Below are 24,822 nucleotides of genomic sequence, written 5' to 3'. Positions count from 1 at the left end.
TCTATCCCTACTCTGTGCAGCCATAACTCAGGAAAAAAAAATCTTAATTCTGCCTTTCAAAAACAAGGTGTGTATTTATATTCTGGGTTACAGTGTATGTGAGAAAGAATGGCAGTCAAAGCTGACTGTACCCAAGGGACATTTACTCTCTACCCCCTCGAAGCCAGAAGCATACGCTGTCTGAGGAACCCTTTTGCTTAGGAGGGGACTGTCAGGTCAGGAGACCAAATATGTCTGCATCATCCAGTGTAGACCTGTTCATATTTCCCAGACCTCTTCTTGATTACATAAAAACAATCTATGTGGTTTGAATGTATTCAAGATGTTTCTTTCCATTTCATCGACACATGAAACATTTGTGGAAGAAGCTGACCCTGCTGCAGCCATTTTAGAAAGTTCTTCTTCCTATTCCTCATGTGGGTTTTCTCCTAGCAGGTTCCTTTTTACTTCAGTCTTTTACTTCAGCTCCTGTTCTCTGTAATCTCCTCTTCTATGTCTTCTGCTGAGGAGCTCTGGACAGTTACTCGAACTAGGACTCCTCACTGCCCCTTTCCAAGCTGTCCGTTCTCACTCTTTCATGGCATGTTCGTATCTTAGTTTTGTTTTTCCTGAACTTACCCCAGTGCCTTCATTCAGGTTTCCCTTGATATCTCCCAAGCAGGCCTGATTCTGGGTTACATGCTCCCATCATACAACCCCAGACCTATTCCTCTTACTTGGGGATATGGACTACACCTGACAAGGTATAAACAAGCTTCAATCCTTTGAAAGGTCAGTTCTTCCTATGGCATCCTGCTTTGATTCCTATTCTGCAGTACAGTATTTCTGAGAACTACCTAAGCAGCAAAATGTTTATTCTTATATATTGGAAGTTAAGAAAGAGCCTAATATTAAAATATGGCTCAAGTAGCTATCAGAAAAAAACAGTAGTTGAAGATTTTGCTACCATAGATTCAGCAAACTGCAAGTATATGACAAGATCTGACAACCTATTTTGGATGTGTATGACTTTCTACTGGCATTTCCAAAAATGTTCAGGGACCTGGGATTTTGAACTCAAAAGACAAGTTAAGTATTTAAGTACTTGTTGAAGTAAGAAACTATTGAAATATATAACTAAGCAAGAAGTTCATTAGGTGTTCATTTACCCTACCAGCTGTACTCCCACTAATCTTGGTAAGACGAAATATATGCTACATGATGCCTCATTATTTCTAGCAAGATTATTACTAATATTACAGCCTACAATTGTTGAAAGAAGATATTTTTCATGGTAGTAGCTTTTATCCCCACCCTCTGAAAAGATCTACGCAGGGATTCTCAACCAGGGGTGCGAGATCCTTTCCAGGATGCCATTGGGCACTGTTAGCACCACAATATTAGCACTAAGTTGCATTTTCCAAGGGCTGCCTTAAGACTGTTGAGTGGTGCCTTGAGTCTGGAAAGGTTGAGAAACCCTGTCCTAGTGCATGCTTACCATCTTGCCATTATTCATATTTTGGTCCATAGTTTCCAATTTAAATGCCCTCACCTCAGGCTAAATAATAAAATCTCTGATGAGAGAGGTGCATAAGAGAGTGACACATGTATCATTCCTCATCTTCCAAAGTGTTTATGAGTAGGAAAAATAAATATGGATAAGAGAAAAAGATGGTGAAAAATACCTTAACAAACAGAAATCAGATGGTCTTTGTAATCATGGCAAATAGTGCCAGCTTCTTGTGCATTAATGGAGAAAATAATTTTAGAAACAGCAGCATAAACTTAAACTCATATTTAGCAAATGGTGATTCCAATTCAATGAAATGTTGCTAAGATTGTATCATTTTAGTTTAAAAACTGGTAACAGTATTTTGTAGAGAAAATACTAAAATACTACATATGGCCACAGGAATATTGATTTAAAAGCGTAGTTGTCTCTAATTACTTTAATAGAGCATGGTTGTCAAATGAGTTAAATATTCAGTTTGTTGGACGTCTGTAATTAAGGAACTTAAAAGGTAAATTGCCTCAGGTCATTTGAAAGTTGATTTAAAAGAATTTACATGTTGACTAGAACGTTCAGCTTTTAACTGGTGAGTTTTAGGAACAATTGTATACAATACTGAATACCATTTATTCACTAATCTTGTTAAAGTCATATTAGTCTCATCTGAGCTGTGAAATGTGCCAAGTAATATTAGTTATATTTCATTTCTTTTATAAATAGTATAAATAGTTGCTAATATCTTGCGTGCAGTTCTATATTACATGTTTTGACATTAATACCTCTGAGCTTAATTATGCTTAAATATAATTTATCACCATTGTAACAGTGCTGTTTTTGTCATTTTCCTCTGTCTACTATTACCACAGTCAATAACTGTTTAAATTTCAAATGTATTTTTCTTATTAAAATATAGAAAATTTTGGAGTTCATAATCTGTTGCTTTTTCACTTTCCTCCATCCATATACCATGTTTGTACGAGATGTGAAGCCAGAATATGATCTTGATTACATCAGTGTGAACATGGAGCAGCTCCATGGAAGATTCCAGATAATGACGTAACTGAGATCAGAGTCTGGCCCAGGGCTTTAATATTCAAAAAGATTAAGAAAGTATTTCTTATATTGCTTCTGGGTTTTTCCCCCCCCTTATTTTGTAAGTCTTTGTTGAGACATCGATACAATTTACCTTGAGAATGGTTGTAATATTATTAAAGGAAGGACTGCAATTTTCCACGCTGATTTAAACTATTATCTAGAAGGGAAAAAAACAAAACCTTTCTGAACAGTACATATCTGCATTTCTGAATTTAAAACATTACAATGCAATACGGGTTTTGTTTCTTACAAATGAGTTAGCAGTGCACTTATCTGATGCTGGGTGGTTTTGTTTGTAAGTCTGACAGTCAAAACAAATAAGACATTTCCTTTGTGCTATTTCTGTTATACAAGTTTGAAAGTTTTCTTCTCTGCAACCAGTAAACGAATAAATCATAGTTTGTGTGAGGTTGACAGTTCTAATTGTTTAGCACTGACATGCTTTAGTCAAGTGGGGGCATCATTGGTCTTTCCCAAAAAGGTAGTATGGACAGAAAATGTACTTGTTACACTTAAGTGGGTGTGATATAATAAATAATTAACCCCAGTTTTATCTTGAATTTGGGGCCATAGCCTTGATATAAGTAATTAGCCTTTCTTTAAAATTACCTAACATTTTCAAAAAGAAATATGCTTGCTGTAAAACTCCTGGAGTTTTGTATTTTTGACAGTTAACTATGTTTGTCTGTTTCATTATATCCAAGCATGTGTTAAACTGAAGGGTTTTTTTTAATAAAGTAAAATTATTTTTCTTGAAAATATTAACTAGAATTAATAAATATATAAATCTTTAGGATGGTTTGATAAATGCTTAACTGCCTGTAATGAAATTATTTACTTCGGTCCTGGTTTTCTTTCGTTATAACCATAAATTGTGCTAATAAGTGCTGCTAACGTGCAGCTTTAGAAGTCAGTCACTAATTCTCTCTTAAATCACAACTTGTCTTGCTTCATTTATTTTCTAAATCCCCTTTTTAAGGAAATAGGAAAATGGGAGAACAAGTGAAAATCTTAAAAAAAATAAAATTAAATAAATTCTGTTTGCTGTGAACTGCTTATAAATTTCTCTAAAATATCTTTAAATTTTATGTAACATAACAATTCAGCGTAGGACATGCAGTTACAAAGTTTACACTTGGATGTAAACAAAATTAATGTATTAAGGATATGTCACACACACTGACTTTGATCTTGGTGCTGCATAGATCACAACTTACATTAAACTTCAACCCTCCTATGTTTTGCTTTTGATCCAGTCAAAATGTTATCTTTATTAAAAGTGAAAATGCTTTTTTACATTTTTCATTTTGGAAAAGCTTTTTAAGGGTGTGTAAAAAGAACTGTGCGATAATGTGCCTTAAGTATATAAGTACTTGAACATAGTTTTTCCATGGGTACATTGCTGGTCTGTTCTCATGTGTAGGTAGAATCCTGTATATGTATGTACATCTTTTAAAGACAAGTGCCAAGGGCTAAGACGGAAGATAATAACTTGTGATTTGTGTCTTTTGCAAGTTACAGTCATTGTAAATTGACAGCTTTGAAGGACCTAACCTAACATCAAAGGATGCAGATCATTTAGTTAGGTCAATTAATGTTAATTCTCACCTTCCATTACATTCTTTTATGTTTTCCTCTTTTTTTTTCAGCTAAGTCCAATACCAAGTCCTGTTTTGGGGAGAAAGCCAAATGCTAGTCAGTCACTGCTTGTATGGTGCAAAGAAGTTACAAAAAATTATAGAGGAGTGAAAATCACCAATTTTACTACATCATGGAGAAATGGTTTATCCTTTTGTGCAATATTACACCACTTTAGACCAGATTTAATGTAAGTCATATCTACCCCATACTTAAATCATACGTATGTGCTAAAATTGAAAAGATAGAAAAGTAAAACTGTGTACTGTCAGGTCTTGACACATTATATTGTTTCGTCCTTTCATTTTACATGGTACCACCCTATCTGAGGAAAGACATTTTATAGATGTCCAAACATTATGACCTTCCTTGTTCTCTCCTTCATATGATTTGTTTTTCTCCTGTTAATCTTATACAAAAAATTGACTTCAAAATGATTATGAAAATTGTGTTACTGTTGAAATGAGATGAGACAAATAAGCCTGTAGCTCTTTATACATTGATGACAACGGATTACCTCATGGTAAATTTGGTTGTCAAGGCCAGCCTCTAGCCCATGCCTTAACTTCTCTTATAGATGGAAAGCTTCAGGCAATGAAACATGTAATCGCTGTTTATTTATTTATTTATTTATTTATTCCTTTAATTTTCCACACTATTAGTTTTGTTGATTGAATTGCTGTGAAATTGCTAGTTACTGTATGATATTATTGTATGTCAAATTTTTAGATTCAGTTTGTTTTAAAACTGCTGCTTTTATCAAATACTGTACATACCCACTGTGCCATTTTCCCCCTCAGTGACTACAAGTCCCTGAATCCTCAAGATATTAAAGAGAACAACAAAAAGGTAAGAACTGCCAGGAAAAAAAGACATAGCTTCAATTTTGGCTTCACTGCAGGTTTTTATTAATTTTGGGAAAGTGAGGTTGTTTTGTAAGGTCATAACTGCAGCTCACAGAAGGTATTCAGCCTCCTGTGGTTCAAATCGGATGCATTATTGACTCTAGTTTGTCATGGTCTTTAACATTCACAACAAGTGCCAGGCTGGCATTAGAGTTTAATATTTGTATGGCCTACATTAAGTGTAGAAAGAAAGAGGGGATGGGGTGACTTTTTATAATAATCTCTATTATTTTTCTAATAAACCAGTTAATAAAAAAAGAAACACAAAATATCATTTTTCTATAATTATCTTGCTTCAAGATTTGCTGGCCATTACCTTAAGAGATCTCATTTGAGTTGATCTTAATCAGTGCTGTTTTGACTGTAATTTCTGTATTTTTAAAGATAAAAGTTCACTGCTACTTTTATCCTTCACAGTCAATTAAACTAAGTGGCAAGGTGCACTAAATTTTTATATTATAGATAATATTTAGAAAAAAAGTTTTTTGTTCTAAAACATCACTTTTTAAAAAGCTAAAATATTAATGAAATGTAGTGTGTTACAGTACTGGGCCTAGGGTTTTTAATCAACTTTTAAATTAGGTAATATAATACCCTTTTGAAGTAATGGTTATAAAGGGATGTTCTAAAACAAGTTCAATGATCTGAGATGAGTTTTAAGCATGAACTCAATCTACAATTCGCAAGAAGACATTCTGTTGCTGCTTGCTGCTAATGTCTTAGACTGGTTACAAACTTTAATTTTTCATAAGATTTTAGAGCTTGACCCTCAAGAAATGCATTTAAAAAGCACTCAGTTTCCACTTGATTCACGTATAAATAAGTATGACTGAAAATCAACAGAAAACTGCTTTATAAGTAGCTTGTCTTCTACATAATCTGATTTTACATTTTTAAACTCCTTTAAAAATAATCAGTTTAAGAAAGGAGCAACATGTAAGACAACTATATATCTTTTAGATAAATTAGAATGCATTTTTAAAGGCATCATGTAAGACTCTGCATATGTGTTTACACTCAATAAAAATGCTTTGTAAAAATTAATTCGATCAAATGACAATCATCTTGTCATGCATTTTGAACACTAAAGTGTTTGTCAACAAGCAAATAATCACAAAAGTGATATTAAAATGAAATAAGTAATGAGGAATATCCAATTTGGTGTGTTCTGCTCTGTAATTTTGGACACTAGCCATGCATGCTTTGACAACTTTTTCATAATAATATGTTGGGGGTCTCGTGGTGACCTAAGAGGATTATCTATGACATCACACAGCTTTTATGACCATGTGTATTTTACTTCAAGATCCCTTGATTGTAAAGACTACTCATGCAAGATTATAAAAGACAGAGTGAATAGACGAGCAATTAAAACTCCTCTGTTAAATGTAAAATCAATTATATCATCACTTTATGTATAAAACTGTGATGGAAATGATCTATAATGAAAACTATTTAGCCCATCTCCCTAATAGTGTATAATTCCCATTATTAAAGAAGTAATTATTGTTGTTATTGTGCAGTTTTTTCTTTCATCACTTTGCAGCCCCTTGCCTGACAGATACATTGAGTATCTCAGTTGCTTCCTGCAGATTTATTTCCTGGTCTCACACAGTTCTGCCTGATAACCCCATGTGCCCTTGATTGGAATGAATGCAGCACTGGGAACAATAGCTGTGTATATATTCCATGCAGATATGTAACACATGTGACAATGATTCCTCCTAACCAATTAAAATAACATCTATGAATGAATAGGACAGTTTTTGTTGTCTGAAGCATCTCCTTTTTTCGTCTTCCCTTTGTATAATTGACAGGAAAGCAGGCAATAGGTAACTGTGACCACAGATTAAAGGTTAACTTTTAGAAATGAGTCTTTAAGAAGCATTTGACCTTGTTTGCAAATTTTTTTTGGAGAGACAACTATTTCAGTGTAATTATTTTGTATAATTGCACATTGAAATGTATTGCCAGAAAAAAGGCACATCCTTAGAGTTTCTCTATAAACCAAACTAATCATTTTCCTCATCAGTAAGCAGTGCTGAATAAAAAGGGTATTTACCTGTGATATATGATCTTGACCAATATGTCAGTGCATTACATAATTGGGAAATGTTTAGAATACTGCCTGTGGTGCTTGCGTTGATAGATTGCAATTGATGTCTGTCAGTCAAGTTGTCAGGATACCTCAGTAAATTAAAAAAAAAACCCTATCATTAGGAAATAGTTAAAGTTGAAAATGTATATCAAACAGTGTCTGGCATCCCAAATGTATAATTTCCATAACAGAATACTTATACTTAAAAAAAAATTAGTCTAGATTGCAGCCACATAGTGAATTATGTTTGCAAAGTATTTAGATGTTTTATGAATAGAAGAGAAAACACGATAATCTTTTTGAGAACATGAAATACATGGCAAGCCATATAATTATGTAGAAAAAAATCAAATAAAAATGGAAAACACCATGTATTAACTTTTATGACAGAAGTCTGAATTCACATATTTTCACATTGTAGATTTCTTTCTCAATATTTAGTGTCTGGCTGGCACTTAAAATCTTTAGACTCTGACTTTACAAATATTTAAGCACATACTTAACTTTGAGCATATGAGTTTGCTATTTGACTGCAACAGGACTACATCCATGCCTATATAAACTATCTATCTATCAACTAAGGCCAAAATCAAACAAGTACTTGCACACACGCTTTGCTTTACTCAATAGGAGCAGCAGCAACTGTATATATACACAATAAAATATGTATGCAAGTTACACGTATTTGTGTGATTTTTGCCTTAGTTTATATATGTTTATTTAGCAAATGTTACCTCTGTCTGCTTGTTTGTATGGGACAATAACACATTGCAGAATTTAAATAACATTGTAGGTTGCAGTAGTTAAAACTTCAGTGTATCTGTTGGTTCAGTGTATCTAGACTCTGCTGAAATTTCTAGCAAATAATGAAAATAAAAAAACGAATTAAATATTGTCATATGAAAATATATACACTACATGCAAATTGTTATTTATAATCAAAAGTCTACATACTAGCCTGCGTATGCTTACTGGCCAACCTACATATTTGCTGCATCTGATTTTTTGTTTTTTCCCATAAATTAAAGCATAGAGCAAAAATGTTCAGAAGTGTCTAAATAATTTATGAGCATAAATCCTATTGATTTTTAAAAGGATTTAGTCTTCCAGGAGCTCTTAAGTGCTTTTAAATATGAAGCTTAAGTTTGTAAGGCACTTGAGTTTTTCTTGAAAATTTTATCTATGATGACTTACATAAAGTCCAAACAGGTATAACCCATGATGTTTTTATAATGATTTTTGTTGTTTTTATTGTTGAACTTGTTCATAAAGTCGCTAAGTAACAAAAGCAGCCACCAACCTTTTTTTTGTTTTCTATTTTTTTTCTCCCTTCTAGTAGTAAAATGTAAGCATCTTCCAGATCCCCTGGAAATCTTCCTTTAATGGTACTGGGCTGTCATCTTCTTGCAATCTCCATTTGTATAAAATTATGTAACATAAAGTTCTGTGCTAATACTTTTGATTTTGGCCTTTGCAGAACACAGTTATTTTGATTGTGCATGTGTTTACCCATTGAGATTGTATAATTTAAAATTAGTTATTGGGACTTGAATCTTTGTGAATAATTACTGAAAAGAAACAATAGAAATAACATTGTCCAGAATAAGAAAAGAAGGAAGTATAACCCCCCTAGCAAATTATAATAATCACAACTATCACTACAAAAAGCAGAACTTAGGAGACTCCAACAAGTAATCCTGTATACATTTAAAATGTTCTGTGTTGGGTTTTTTTAATCCACCACTCAGAGTTTAATTTTCTGTTCTAGTGTTACCCACCGTGACTGCGCACCTTTCCTAACCTGCTTTAAAACCCAGACCAAGCACATTTTGTTGACCCATGGGGAGATATTTATATTAAAATAAAAAACAGACAGTAAGAATATAAAGTTCATTTCAAAGCTTCTCCTTAGCTCCAGATTTCCCAAACCATTCCCTAGGCCTCATGCTCTTCAGAGAGCTACTCCCACTGCTTGTAGTGGTGGGGTAATAGGTCACCTGCACCACTGAATCAGCATGACCCACTTAACATCTTTCTGTAGGAGCAACAGCAACTGCTAATAAGGTTGATTCACAAGAGAATACAGCCAGCTTGCTGTATTTTTTTCCCAGGCAGTTTCCCACTGCCATATAACCTTTCATCACTTCCTGCAGCCATACTCCTTACACCAGCCACCAAAACTCCCCCTCCATGGTCCCTATTTACTGTCCCTCAAATATGTTCCTAAAACCTACTTCATTTTTGCACTCTCTGCCCCACCTGTGTTCTGCTCCCTTACAAGTTCTTTCTCTTTTCCTTTCCAGAGCAGTTCACTGTGGCCAAGATATGGCTCTGTTATAACTCTCCAAGTGCATACCAGTCCCCTGCTCCTAGTCCATATTCCTTCTGCTCTGTTGCCCCTTCCACATGCTTTCCTGCACTCCTGTCTCAGATTAGAGTCTTATATTTATAAATACAAACATTACTTTGAAGCGCATTTTACCAAACTGCCCTGAAGAATTGAAAGTTCTACCTGGCATAAAAATGTAGTTATAATAAAATTTTGGAATCCTTCAGCAAAATGGTCCTTATTTAAAAGAAAATCAAAATTACTTGGGACTTTTAATGCTTTAACCCAAATGAATCTAAAATAACCAACAGGATCCCTTTTTAAAGGCTTCCTTGAAACACAATATTGTCTTTTGGGGCTAATCCAGGATAGTAATAATTAATTGTAAATTGAGAAACAGGTTTAATTCTTCAAAACTAGAAAAACCTGATGTACAGAGTGCAGCCTTTTAAAGGGCTAGCAGATATAATACAAAGGGCCTCTCATACCTTAGAGATTTCAAACTTTTTAGCTACTTCAAAAACAAATGAAGTGAGAAATAAATTCACTCTCCTGTTTTTATAAATTTAGCATTGAGTAAATATTTAAAAATGTCTCCTTGTGCTTGAACAGTGTATCACACAATCTGGGGTGTAGTTCTTTTTGGTTATCTGGCTGCACGTTTTCATCTGCACAAATCACTGCAATTACATGGCCAGTAGAAGGGAGAAGCTTGATCACTAAAGATAAAGCCCAAGATGGATTAGTGTAGTGTTTCTTTATATCTTTGTTCCTTATCTTAAAAACCCATCCTTAGGTTTTTTTTGTTCCAACTCTTACACTTTTTTATTTGCTTGTTTCCTGCTTCTTGAGTGAGACCCATTTAAGATGCATATAGACTTTGGTAGTAGCAACAGGAGAATTTCTTTTAGATTCCATTTTCACACATCTTTTTTTGTTTTATTTTGAGTAGAATCAGTTGTTTTTACTACAGCATGGCAATACATCCACAACATAAAAAACAATGTCATATTAGTATACTTCATGTTAATATTCACCGTGATCTAAGTACCCATGGAGATAGTACAGATAGTATGAAATCTTCCAAGAAAAAATAATGAGTTTAAAACAAAAGATTATGCAGTAGCATAGAGTTGTATTGACAACATAATAGAACTTGGCTTTTGAAGTAATAAACACCTCACATCTACCATATAACCACATTACTACACCAAACCCTGCAGTGATGAACTGTGTCAAAGGACTTGCCTGCGATATTTCATATTTTAACTGTTCGTTCATTTTAAATAAAATTGTCAGTTGCAGTTCTTGAGCTTTATTGATATGCTATGAAATTTCTGTATTGTAATTTTTGTTTTGTTTATTTTTAAGGCATATGATGGGTTTGCCAGTTTAGGAATATCTCGATTGCTGGAACCTTCTGACATGGTTTTGTTAGCAATTCCTGACAAACTGACTGTTATGACCTATCTCTATCAAATAAGGGCACATTTCTGTGGCCAAGAACTAAATGTCGTTCAGATAGAGGAGAACAGTAGTAAGAGTACATATAAAGTGGGTAACTATGAAACGGACACGAACAGTTCTGTTGACCAGGAAAAGTTCTATGCAGAGCTGAATGATCTGAACCAAGAGCCTGACTTGCACCAACCTGACAGTGGTTTGGCAGATTTTGTTTCTCAGGATGACTCTGTATTTGTAAATGACAGTGGTGTTGGAGAATCAGAGAGTGAGCATCAGACACCTGATGACCATTTAAGTCCAAGCACAGCTTCCCCTTCTCGGAGGACTAGAAGTGACACTGATCCACAAAAATCCCAGCAGAGTTCTGGAAGGACTTCTGCATCTGAAGAGGCCGGGAAAAGCAGCAATGCAGACACAACACAACAGCCTTTGTTGGGAAGGAAGAAACTGCTGAAAGTTGACACTTTAGACTTCAGTGATTTACCGCTTGTCAGCAATCAAAAAGAAGATGTGTCTCCAACAGTTGTTTGTGAAGACACCGACAAGAAAAAACAGCAGAGTTCAGACAGTACCATTAGTTTCTCAGAGCAAGAAAAGTTGGTCCATACAGGATCCACAGAGAACAGATCAGATCCTGGCTCGCCTGTCAAAAAGCCAAGTTTATCTCCCACTTCCAAACTTGGATATTCTTATAACAGGGATGCAGATCTTGCAAAGAAAAAACGTGCTTCTCTAAGGCAAGCAGAGGCTGACTCTGATACTAATGCCAGAACAGCTTTAAATCATGCAGATCAAATTGCAAAAACTGCACAGGTAAGACTTTGGAATTCATATATACCTATGAAACAAAATGGGGTACCTGTTAAGGTTCTGTGCCCTACCTGTATAACGTTTATACAAATCTAAAATGACTTTGAATTTAAGATAAACCCCCAATAATTAGAGTCTATATGTGAAAAATTATAGGTTTGTAGAAAGTTATAGAACCTAATTATTGGAGGATCATCTTAAATAGGAGAAAGCTTTTTGGTGGGGGAAACAGACAACAGTCCCTTGCCCCCTCTTCCTGTCTCTTGTCTTCCTGCTGGCACCTGTCCCCTTGCTATTTGTCTCCCCTACCACTTGCCCTTCCAAGCACTTGCCCCCTGCCATTTGTGTCCCTGCTCCCCCAGCCACTTGCTCCTCCCCACCCCCCCAATTACTGCTTATCTTGTGTGGCAGCTCTGGCTTAGGCCCAGGACACAGAGCACGTGGTTGCTTTGGCCCCGGCCCAGCCAAGCACCTCTGGCCCCAACTCTGGCCCTGGACCCTGTCCAAACCCAGAGCCTCAGGCCAGGGGCTGGAGCCACAGCAGCTCTCCTACTGTGCACCCTCTCCACCTACCCACACCATGAAGGCTCCTTCACAGTGTTCCCTGCCACCACCGTGTGGGCTTCCCCATGCTCCCCACTCTGTGTCAGCTCCCCTGCTGGACCAGCCATCCTGATGCCAGCCTGGAGAAGGCAACAACTCTGGCATCAAATCTAGGGTCAGGTCTGGAACTTCAGCACCTGCCTGTCTAGGGCCAATACCCAAATTGATGAGGGTTTTTTTTTCCTCCTGTGTTAAATAGTGAGAGAAAACCTCACCTTGGATTCAAGTAAATACAGTAATTTATAGCATGTCTTAACATGCTGTAAATGGCATTCTAGGTGGAGTATGATTTTATTGTTCAGCCAGACTAGACCTCCTTCAGCAAGTGAATACTTAGAATTATTGTGTGACGTCAAAAACAGCTGTTGTATGAAAAACAATCCATAACAACTCTTGATGGGAATTGTTCTACCCCGTGCAAGTGAATAAAATTGTATTCTCAGCCAATTTCCAGACTTCGGCTTCAGTGAACCCCTAGGCATTTTTCTGTGACTTTTTTACATGCTGAAGCCTTAAGTGGAAAAAAAAAATATATATATATATATATAGTTAATTCATTGATCCTTCTACAAATAAGTAAAACTGCCAAACTCCTTGGAATACACTGGGCATATTTCAGAATCTTATCTGACAGGCAGCAAGGCCTCGTGAAGTGAGCACATGACTGGTAGCTAGAAACTCCAGTATTCTAATCCCAGCTCTGCTGCTAGCTCTGTGTGTGGCCTTGAGCAAGACACTTTGCCACAGTGTCTGTTTTCCCATCTATAACATGAGGATAATTATATATGCATACCTCCCTCACAGGTTTAGCACAAGGATTAATTAGTCAATACTTGTCCAATGCTTTGAAATTGTAAAGCACTGCATAGGAACAAAGCATTCATGTCATGCCCTTCCCCTCACCCTCCTGAATCAAATCCATCACACTGATATTTTTAAAGTGTTATCTGCCCTTTGTATAGGAGTGCCAAATCAGGCCCATAATTGCCTTCCTATGAACAGCCTTTTTTAGGTTTTGCTTTGTTTGGCATAATTCCATTAGCTATGATAAAAAAAAAAAGTGTGGTCAGTCTCTTAGTATTGTGTATTGGCTCAGACCACATTATGAGTTACATTTTCAGAAACCCTCTTCTCTGTTCATGAGAAACTGCCACCTAACCCCATTTCATTATAAATTAGTTGGTGCTGGATTGAGCACTGAGATTTCATGACTGTGATGGGGCCATGGAAAGACCTGTCACACAGACAGAAGTGTTTCTTAAGTTGACACAGTATATAGTATTGTCCTTTTTTATACTCAGATTCTACAAGCTCACTGAATAGATCTTTTTGAAAGACAGGAGAGATGAGGTTTATCTCCTGGGACACATGCACACACACACACATGCACACACCCTCTCCTCCCCCTCCCCTTATGATTATATAGAAAAGAGGAGTGGCCCAGTGGCATACCTGCTGTATATTTTACAGGACCCCAAACACCTCCCTCGAAATACTGGAACAAAATCAAGTTTTCCTGTATCTCTTCCCTTGCATGCTATAGTCTTGATGGTGGAGGGATGATATATATGATCCCCTAGGAATAGTGAAACAGGTAGGGGTTGTGTGTTTTCACTGCTTACATTTTCAGATGCAAGAGGGTAATAGGCTAAGATGGAGATGCCTTTAAAGCGATTTCTAGGCTAGTTAATCTTTCTGAGCATTTATATCAGTTAATCAGACTTAAAACCTGAGCTGTACCAGCCAGAGCCAACCCACCTCCTTTTCCACCCAGCTGTGGCTTTTAAAGGAGTGCAGAACTAGATGCCCCCCACACCAGGTAACATAAAGGTCCAGTTCCATAACATGCCATCTCCTGAAAGTCTTCATATCAGGAGTTATATAACTGGCCCTAGCCCAGAAAGGCAGGGTCATGAGCATGTCCATATAAATGGGACCTTTCCAGTCAGTCCAGTGTGCCTATGTAGCAATCCTCATACTATTATGCCTACTCTGAAAGGTAATCAGTTCCATGACTGTGAAGATGCTTCCTTGTCACTGCTAATACTGAGAGTACAGGTACGTACCGTTGCTGCTTGCATCTTGCACTGGGTCCATTTACAGGAAGTATAACCATTTTTACGTTTATGTATTTTCCTGCATATTTAATATAGGTAAATCCATAATACTTTTAACCTGGTTAGCCCATGTAGACTATTGGTGCTTAACCGGTGGCCCATGAAGACCATGTGAACATCCCACCATCAGCGTGAGCTCACTGGCATGTCAGTCTGGCTTTGAAGCCCAGGGGATGAATGTTGATGATGCTCGTCCCCTATTTTCCCCTGCTGCAGGATTAACCAGGGGAGGGGGACAACAGCGTTCACCCCCTTGGGATGCAAAAGCAGTGGCTCCAGCCAGTGTCTATGCTGTCATGTCAGAGACTTCAGCCAACTCACTGCACATGTACTACACAGCCTAGAAGGGTGTAACTTCACTCCCTACGACCTTCTCCTGGCCTTTGACCCATTTCTGATTTTTAGGTTTGGCTCACCTGTAGAAAAGGTCATGCACTACTGATCACACCAGCACCAGCAGTTCCCAGAGTTCTGGTTTAAAGGTGTTAAATGTTGATGAAAAATGAGTGAAAATTAGCATGGGGAAAAGTTGGGTTAAAAGGAAAAAAACCATTCAGGCCTTGTAATTTAACTTTTTGATAGTTTTTATTTTCTATTTTTGTAGACTTTGGTGTCACCTTTCAAAGTATATAATTCTTTTGAATCCTGACCTTTCTTATTTAGGCAGTTTCTGAGTATTAACTACTGCAAAAAATGTTGACTAGTCTGGGATTTCCTTTCCATTAATTCTGCTTCTGTATTTTTAAGCAACGAATGTTGTCAAGACAGGAAGAACTTAAAGAACGAGCAAGAGTTCTGCTTGAGCAAGCAAGAAGAGATGCAGCTTTAAAGGCGGGGAATAAGCAGCTAACCAATACAATTGCCTCAACCCGTACTAAGCAACTGAGTGATGTAAGGAATGTTGGCCATCATGGCATTTAAAAATTACACGTAAAAAGTTATAATTAATCCTACATATTGTTATATTTATTTGTTTAGCGACCCCATAGTAAGTCTGGGGAAAATTCAGTGTCAGCATAGGATGTACTTACAGAGAACGCTTTTACCAAAAAAAATGCCCCAACTCTTAAAGGTGCTTTAGGCTGTCAGCTCCTATTTAGAACTTCATTTTACCCCTATGTAAGTCAATGTGAAAGGGCCATAAACTTCATGGAAGGAGCACTTTAGTTAATTGGCATCCTTGTTTTTAAGACACTCATAGAAGAAGAAGCAAAACGACCTGTTAAGTTATAGTGGAACTTTTTCATGATGTCCATTTTTGTCATGAGATGGAATATGCTGGTGGTGCTGTTAAGTATCGCTCTGCAAACCAAGTCCAACAGAAGCTTCCCATTGCCCCACCAGCAACCCATATCATGATGTGGAGGGGTGTATGCTCTCTGGTGAGGAAAGCTAATATACTCTTATTCACACCTTTGCCAAGTAGAATACATGCAGTAATTTTGTGATTCCAAGTTTTGTGCATTGTGACTGACAACTGTGAACCTCACTGAAATTGATGATACAGATAAAGAGTTGGCCTTTCCCTGAGTTATACCATTTAGAACCTCGTCCTCCATGGCACACACTGCCTTTTGACACAAACAGGATTGCACAGGATTAAGAGGAAACAGTATTTGATTAATTTGTTTTATTCTCTGAATCATTGTGGCTCTGTCACTTCAAATGTTTTTCTTTAGGAAAAAAATATACTGCCCCCCTTCCCAAAAAGAAACATTAATATGATTTTTATACTTATTTTCTTCATAAAATATCTCTAATGCTTGATCTTTATTTCCATTGTGTGAATTTGTGTTGGATATTTGGGGGTGAGGGAAGATAGTAGGGGTATATTACACTTCTGCAGCTTTTAAAAACATTTTTTTTCAATAGATCAAGCTGCATTACAAGATAAATGTTAGAAGCAGCTCAGTTAATGACAACTGAAATTAAGGTTAACCAACACTCTTTATTATATTACCCAGGTTTTAGAACTTTGCCAAAGCTTAGTTGTTCAGGCTGAGATTTTGCATGCCAGCTGTCTGGCTCCAGCTAAATGTTTTAGTAAATTTCAGAAAAAGAAAACAGTTCATCTCTTTCTCAGAGATGAACCATGTTTTTTACCCATGTAAAAAATGTATTTATAACTGTTTCACTGAGAAGCTCTTTAGGAAGAAGGACTTGGATTTGGGAACAGGGAGAGTGGGGGATCATGTGGGTGTCAGTGATGTGCCAACCCTTGAAATCTAGCAAGTTATGCATATGGATGTCAGTGATGTGCCAGTCCCTTGAAATCTGGCAAATTATCTACCAAAACCTGGCCATCTTATAAGCCAGTTCCTACATGCCCATTAGAGATTTGTTAGGGTTTGGCAGGTAAATTCTCTGGAAATTTGTAGTGTGTGCACCCAGGACTAATCCAGTTTTTTTCTGCAGTTGCTCCTCTTAGCAGCCAGGGTCCAATAATATGTAAGTGACAGGGTCTGAGAGAAAGAAGACTGTTTCTCAGATCAGCTGTTGGTGTCCAGGAAGCAGCCACCTTACTGGAATGCAGATGGGTGAGGTATGAGTACATGGCAAGGTGGTGAAGACTGGGATGTAGAACAAAAAGTGAGTGCTGGTGATAGGGATGTGGAAATGAAGTACAGAGACCATGGGGTGAGAGAGGGCTTCAAAAGCTCTGAACTCACAAACCTGCAACTGAAGCCAGTGAGAGCTGTGCTGGGAACAAATAAAGAAATGACAAATGCCAAGTCTCTGAAAAATCAGATGATAAAGATTTCTAATTGGACACCCAGCATTAGTGTTCACTTTGAGCTCAATTCCCTAACTATAAAATGGAGATGATAATATAAGGTAACTTTTTCAGGGGTGTAGTCAATATGAATTTGTTGCTGTTTCTGAAGCCTATAGACACTAATGAAAAAGCTCATAGATAAATGAATATTTCCAGAGCACCATTCGAATAGTACATATTTCATGAGGCCCGGGGCCATGCACTAAATGATAAGGGTAAAAGAAAATATTGAATAGTTGTTAATTCATTGTCATCTTTGGCACTGAATGGGATACAGGCATTCTGTATCAGGGTATGGAATTAAAGACTGTGTCATAAAACATGCACATAAAGGGGCTGAATTAAGGTCCAGTGGCAATCCTAAATCTAGCAGTTCCTAACTTTTCAATGCTTTACTTTGTAAACTGAGCATCCATTAATATGGATTTTGTACAAGAGACAGAGACTAGTAAAGCATAGTAATATATTTGTATGATCAGCAGCTGATTTCTTTTAGTGGAGAGCATCTTGTAGTCTTTTAATACATTTGATACTTGGTGTAAATGTTCAACTTGTTTTGTTTTAGTAGAGCTACAACAGTTTAAGCCAGGCTATAATGTATATATCATGACTTTTAATTACTTTATGAAGAAAAAAATACTTTGGATAGTGCAGATTATTTTTTAGCTTAGAAATGTGCTTTTTGTTTGTTTGTTTATTTATATTGGTATGTGTGGTTCATTAAGATCAGCAGTACAGGAAAGCTTTCAGCCAAGTATGCATCTTCACTTTCACATTACCCAGAGTGTTTTGTGTCTGTACTCCAATCAGATGAAATAAAATCCAGTTTGTAATACAATTCATGCTAAGATCAATGAGAATCTTTCTGTGTTTTATGACTAGCAACTTCGGTGTATAAACTGAGAAAGCAAAAAGGGTACATGCTTGGTATTTTCTGAAAATCAAGTTCCTTCAACATGTATCAACTTGAACCATGAAAATCATGTCCTATATACTTCACTCCTCTAATTCTTCCCGGCTTCTTTCCAAGTATCCTGAGTGGCATTATTTTAGGTGAAAACATGAATGAAATCTGCAGTGAAGTATGACTTTGTAACATTTGAGCTCAACAAAAGGACCAGAATTTCCACGTTCACTCAATCATCATGAATAAATATTGCTTGTACTGTCCCTGCCTTGTTGTTCTCACTTGTTTTGGTTGCATTCCTTTTTAAAATGAAGTAAACTAGCTACATCTGCACTCTGCATGAAGTGAGACCCTCTTAACTCTACCATTCCCTTCTGTTTCCAGTGTGGAGCCAAAGTAGCAAGCTTCTTCGGAAGCACTTTCAGCCTGATTTTGTCTAGTCTTACTCTGTCAGTCCATCTCTTTTTCCCCTCACTCCTTCCCCTTTGTGTAGTGTGGATACATTCACTGCTTTCAAAGTTGGGTTTGCTCATTCAGCACCTGTGAAAGTCACTCATTCTCCAGCCTGCCATATGTGCGTATGTCAAAGCAAGGCAAGGAATATTCATCTGATCAGACCCGTTATCCCCATTCAGTGTAATAGGCAATGGCATTTCTCTGCCTTCCCGCTCCTGTCATCTTTATAAATACCTCATCCTGCTATCTGAAAAGAATTTGTCCAGGGTACCGATCTTCCCCAGAACTTTGTGATGAAGCCTGAATCAAAGAAACCATTTAGCTTTTCCAAGGTGTCCTTATCTTCCTTAATTACGCTCTTAGCTCTGTTGCAGTGTAACAGACCTACTGATTCTCTCACAGGTGTCCTGCTTCTGATACATTTACACAATTTCTCTATTTGTTTTTCTGTCTCTAGCTATTTGCCCTTTAAATTCCCTCTTGATCCTCTTATAGGCCTTTTTGAACAGCAGTGCCATGCCCTTAGGCAGGAGAAGCTTGCAGGGTGAAGAATGCTTCTGCAGCTGCAGATTCATCTTAAACTTTACCTGCCAGAGTCTACCCTCCTGTTGGCCCTACTTCATCTAAATTTCCATTTGCTTGCCCTCTTAATTTCAGACATGTCTTCTATCTTGCCATTCAGTTTTACAGTTTGAGTAATTTGTGCCTCTTGCTCCATTTTAGGCTATATATTCATTTATTTTGTTTTGGGCTGTAGAAGTTGTCTGTGTGCTGAGTCTTTAAGCATTTTCATTACCTAAATTTTAACCAAGAGGGATTTTTTATTTTTCTTCAACTTTCTTTTTCTCAGGTTTAATATTTCAGTCCTGTTTGGAATGACTATACCTCTCTCCTTCTCCCCCAGAAATGGTTCAGCTAAATTATATTGGATGGTTTTTGGCAGTTGGGAGTTGGACAAGTTGCCTTGAACACAAGGAACCTGGGGGGTTGCTGCAAGTGGGAAGAGGTAATGAGAAGGACAAAACTGGAAAAAGTTTGAGGGTAGACAGATAGGAATGTGGCTTGGGAGAAGGAACCCAAGCTTTAGGAATCTCAACACTTCTCTACTGTGAGCAAATATATGTGAGACCCATTGGCAAAGTGTTCGCCTTCACCCCTTTTACTGCTTGGTCCACAGAGCGAAGAGCAATCTTCTACTGTAAAACATTGCTCTGTTAGCACAAGTGGCTAAAAAAGATTTGTATTGTAGACCTCAAGGTTCCAACACCACTGATAAGGTTGGCATGATTACAAGTGATAGAATTCTTCCTTTTGCAATTAAGGTGGTTTTTTTGAAGTAAGAGAAAGAAAAGGTAACAGGCAGACGACAAGAATCGAAAAGTTAGGAGATTACACACACTAACTGTGAATGGCATATCATGGTTGCAAAGTTAAACGCTCAGGAACTGGGAAATGTACAGTCAACCTTCATTCACTCTCTTGTGCGTATATGTTATGCTGCAGTCTTTAATTACATAATCACTTTTTTTTTTTCCCACAGGACCCCTCCTCATTCAGTACAGAGTATATATGGTACCCTGAGAGGTTATGTAGTGACCAAGGGTGCTGTTTCTGCCTCCTTTGTTACAGAAACTGAAAGGGTACTCCAGGGAAAGAAGGAATGTTGCCATAGTTAAGGCCTGTGAAGGGCATCATAGAGAAGAAAATTTTTTCTGCCTCAACCACTAAATATCTGCAGGATTCAGGTTAAATTAACCAAATAAAGGTTTTTAGAAGTTGTCAATAACTGTGAACTCCTTATTTTCTGGTTACCCAACATGAGATTGGGGTCTGACTTGCAGATGGGCTAAGCACTCATGCCTGAAGCTTCAGCCAGCGGGAGCTGTGCTTTGAGCATATCAAGTGCTGTATAAATACCCTGAAAAATTCAGTAATAGGCATCCAAAACAAGTGTGCACTTTAGTCTCTCTGTTACCCATACAGAAATGGAGGGTGACACAGAGTTGTGACAAAACTGATTCATTAACATTTACAAAATGCTTAGATACTGTAATTATGAGGACTGTTGCAAAGTCTTTGAAGTAATTAATAATTTTGTAAATGGTGCAGGATTTCAATAGCATATAATAACTAATGGGTGGGGCCATATACTGAGTGATGCAAATAAATAAAAACACTGGCTAATTGCTTGTCTCACAGCTCCTTGCCATGGATGTGGGGGAGGTGTGAGGCTGCAGTCACTGGGGTATTCCATTCCCTTTCCAATAATGGCAGCCTTTCACTGGAAAATGGAACTTGGGAGTGGTCCTCAATAGAGTTTGAGTTGTACAGACTTGTAAACTAAGAGCTCAACCTTTGTGGATCCTCTTGCAGGACTGGGACACAAGTGTGGATTCAGCCAAATTTTGTCTTGTAGTTAGGGTCTAGCCTAGGATTTGAGGCCTGAGTTAAAGCATCTGTTCTGTCACAGACATACTTTGGGCTTGTCTACATCACCTCCATGATATTCAGTACCTTATTTTCAGAATTTGGTGCGTGCAAAGTGAGAGCTAACAGGCAGGATGTACTTCACAGTAGTGCTCCCAGGCACAGCACAGAACAAGTGTAGACAAGCGTTTAGCCACTCCTTTACTCAGTTTCCTACCTGTAAAATGGGGATAGCAGCACATCCCTATCTCTCAGGGATGTTGCAAAGATGCATACATTAAAGATTGTGAGGCCCTCAGATACTCAAGCCTCTTAATTATGTTTTCTAAAAGATCTGAGGGAGTTGAGATTTATTTGCAAGAATAAAGTAGCTCACAAGCAAGCTGTTATCTCCAAACATGCCAATATTGTTTACATTGGATAGGAAGAGAGTTTCTGCAAAGAGTTTTTCTTTCTCCTAAGAAAACTGCATTTTATTACTCTCTTGCTCAAAGGACTTGTTGCAACTGTATCTAATTCATATTTAATAAACTCTTTCTACTGTAGGTATCAATCTGCTTTGCCCATTACTTTTCATTTTCATAAACATTTGAATGCAAAATGATAAGTTTTTAGCTTGCACAGAAAACCAATGGAAATTAAAATCATTTCAGAAAACCTTCATAAAATTACAAAGTGGGGTTAGATATTTGTAACTTAAAGGAATGCATAGATAACTTAAAGTGAACTTGCATAGATTTATTTTAATTTTGACTGCATGCATTTCTACCATATAGGGTGTTCCAGCAGTAGTTAAATAAATACAGATTTATTTCATGTGCCCACGAAAACTTGATTAGATGGTTTCATGTATCCATTGCGGGTGAAATGCTCTCCCATCCCTGCACAAATAAACCACTAACTATCCTGCTACAGTACATAACTAAAAAGTAAGCCACAGGCATTATGAATGGTTGGCAATACAAATAGCGCACACATTTCATTTAAAGTTAATTTAAACAAAATTTGCCATTTTAAGTGTTCTTTCCTCCATTTAAGATTTTCAGCTGATTCTTGGACATTATTACCAGTGATGTTTAATCAGTTGTTTTTTATTAAAGCAAACCCAGACTTAATCTCTATTTTTAGTTCATTAGGAAAAATGTTTAGGTCATCAGGGAAATTACTTGAGTATTACATGATAGATAGCAAGTTCCTGTGATTAAGGAAGTAATAGTAACTTTCCATTGTTTCAAGGAAATGCTACCTATTTGCTTCTAAATTATTTTTGTGAGAAAACTAAGACAGTAAAGTTAATCTTTTATCAGTTAAATTCCTGGCAAATATTTTTATTGAAGGGTGGGACTTTATAGGTGGCAACCTTGGTCTTTTAATATTAATTGGAAAATATTGATTGAAAAAAACACTAGTTTGTCATGCTGATAATTGTGACCACATTCAGGTATAATCAGGAGATCTTTTTGTGATTACAAAAGAAGCAGTTACCATCTAATTGGTAAATAGATTGAACATTATTTTAGTAATCCCTGAGTATTGGTCACTTATTTCCTGTTGTTCATATATAGGGCTTCTGTATATACCAGTACAAGTGGGTGAATATGGTTAAAGCTGATAAGACTGTGCTGCATAGTATTTAAATTTCATGTGTACTGCAAGTTTTATAGCTAATTTTTGCCATATACTTTTCCTTACATGAAGCTTAGACCTCCTGACCAAACACAGAAAAAAACAAAGACTGAGCTAATACTTACCTCTTTATAATGAAACACTCACTGTATGGTCTGATCCAGTTTCAGTCATGGCAAGAACAAATAAGTTGTTCTCTTCTACTAAATACTTGAAAAAATAAAGATGTTTAGTGACTACCTTGAAGTAGGCCCTAAATCTTTTGATAGTATATTTCAGAATGTAGATTTTTTTCTTATTTTGAAGTTATAGTATTTAACTGTAACAAATATCAACACATAGAACTCCCACACATTGAACGACAGTAAATTATTCTCTTTCCTGTGTAATTTAAACCCATTCACGAGTAGAATTAATATGTATTGACAGTTTTCTATTGGCAAGACTTATAATGACAGTTTAACCTTTGTGGCAAAATAAACATTATGTTTTAGATACAAATGAATCAAATACTCAATTGGAATACAGTGGTATAGCTTCATTAACTTTAGTGAGGCTGTACTGACTTATACCAGTTGAGGATCTGGCCCAAAATCTATATGCTACTGTTTGTTTTTGTTTATTATTGCCTATCATGTATCAGTTGTATTACATTTAAGGGTTTTTTTGTATAAATATACCACCAATTTCATCAGCTTAATTTTTAAATCACATGAAAAATCTTGGTTTAATTCAAAATCCTAAATACATTCCTATTGCCTAGTCATAAACATTAGCAACAAAAGATATCTCTATTTCAGAGATATACTTCTGCTTATGAAAGTAGCCCAGCTTTCTTAGCATCTGGAATGCTCTTTTTATACTGCTGTTAATGACTGTGGACGTTTGCTGTACGAATGTTCAGTGCATGCTGTTGTGAATCCCAGGATGATATCGCCATTACTTAGAGCTGTATTTTGCATTGCCTATTCTGTTATTGCTCAGCATGCACAGGGGTAGAGTTAAAATCTTTATTCATTTCATTTAAAAATGTTTCTTTTGTTCTCCTTATCATGTTCTGGCTTTCCCAAGGATATATGCCTTGAACGAAAAGTCACATGTGCATTACTAATTGTGTGCCATTGTATTTACAGTTCCTAGTGGTGGCACTGTGAAGCTACTAATTCTTTTGCTTCACTTGATGTAAAATAATCTGAGTGTCTTTGATAGCAGTGAAACAGTATTAATTGTTTTGTACATTTTCTTGGTCACTCTTCTTAGGTGGTCTTCATAATCTATTAGAACTTTCAGCCAGATTTTTGTAATGTCATGCCTCCAGCAGTGATTAAATTGGTAATTAATGAACAGTCCTTGGCAACATAAACCACATCCCGTTAATTTTCCCTTTTGAGTTTTTAGAAGTTGTCGTCTCTGTCAGAAAGCATTGCGCCACCTTGCTACGGCCCCTTGGCATGAAACCACAACGGCTTGATTTTTGCAGCCATTAGTAGATCAGAGCAGTAATTTCACAGTATTTTGGTCAGGGTAATTATAGTACCAAGTACTGAGTAGAGTTGGGAATTCACACAAGAAGTCCAGAAATACCAGGTGAGCTTCCTTGTGTTCACTGGGACGTTATGATTAGTTTAATTGGGCTTTGTTTGATTTTAGCCGCAGAGACTCTTTGTGGTACGGCAGTGCAGTGACTTTCCACTTTAGTGTTTCTGACCTGCATTGACAGGAACTAGTGCAAAAATGAACCCTTTGAAGTGGGACTCTTCAAAAAGGCGACTAAAAAAGGAAAAACTAGTATAAATAGGTTACTGTAGCAAACATCTAAAAATGTGTGTCATATGGTGTGCTTTGTTATTAATGTGGAGTGGGTTTATCTCTTTTTCTTTATCCTGGATAGATAAGGATGTTTCCCCTAAATACTCTATGGGTATTTAGGAAATTAACTGCATTTTAAAATCAGATGTTTTTGAATAACTGGTTTTGGTGTACTGGGTGTTGATGATAAAATGTTTCTCAGCAAAAATATTGAAAATCAGCTCTTTAGTTCTACAGATAACGTCACCAGAAACATTAATGAGACTGCAGCTG

General features: G+C 36.8%; 1 protein-coding gene across 10 annotated transcripts in view; it reads left to right on the top strand.

The window, feature by feature from the left end:
• The window catches only part of EHBP1 (EH domain binding protein 1), a 334,374-nt gene that overhangs the window by 233,336 nt on the left and 76,216 nt on the right, over window positions 1-24,822 (top strand). For all 10 annotated transcript variants that reach the window (XM_019549195.1, XM_019549196.1, XM_019549194.1 and 7 more), the window contains 4 exons: window positions 4,234-4,412; window positions 5,023-5,071; window positions 10,926-11,831; window positions 15,296-15,439. In XM_019549195.1, the coding sequence (XP_019404740.1) occupies window positions 4,234-4,412; window positions 5,023-5,071; window positions 10,926-11,831; window positions 15,296-15,439 (1,278 nt within the window). The remainder of the gene's footprint in view (window positions 1-4,233; window positions 4,413-5,022; window positions 5,072-10,925; window positions 11,832-15,295; window positions 15,440-24,822) is intronic.

This window comes from Crocodylus porosus, unplaced genomic scaffold (genome assembly GCF_001723895.1).
Source record: "Crocodylus porosus isolate Cpor-Errol unplaced genomic scaffold, CroPor_comp1, whole genome shotgun sequence".
NCBI lineage: Eukaryota > Metazoa > Chordata > Crocodylia > Crocodylidae > Crocodylus > Crocodylus porosus.
This window is presented reverse-complemented; position numbering and strand designations above follow the sequence as displayed.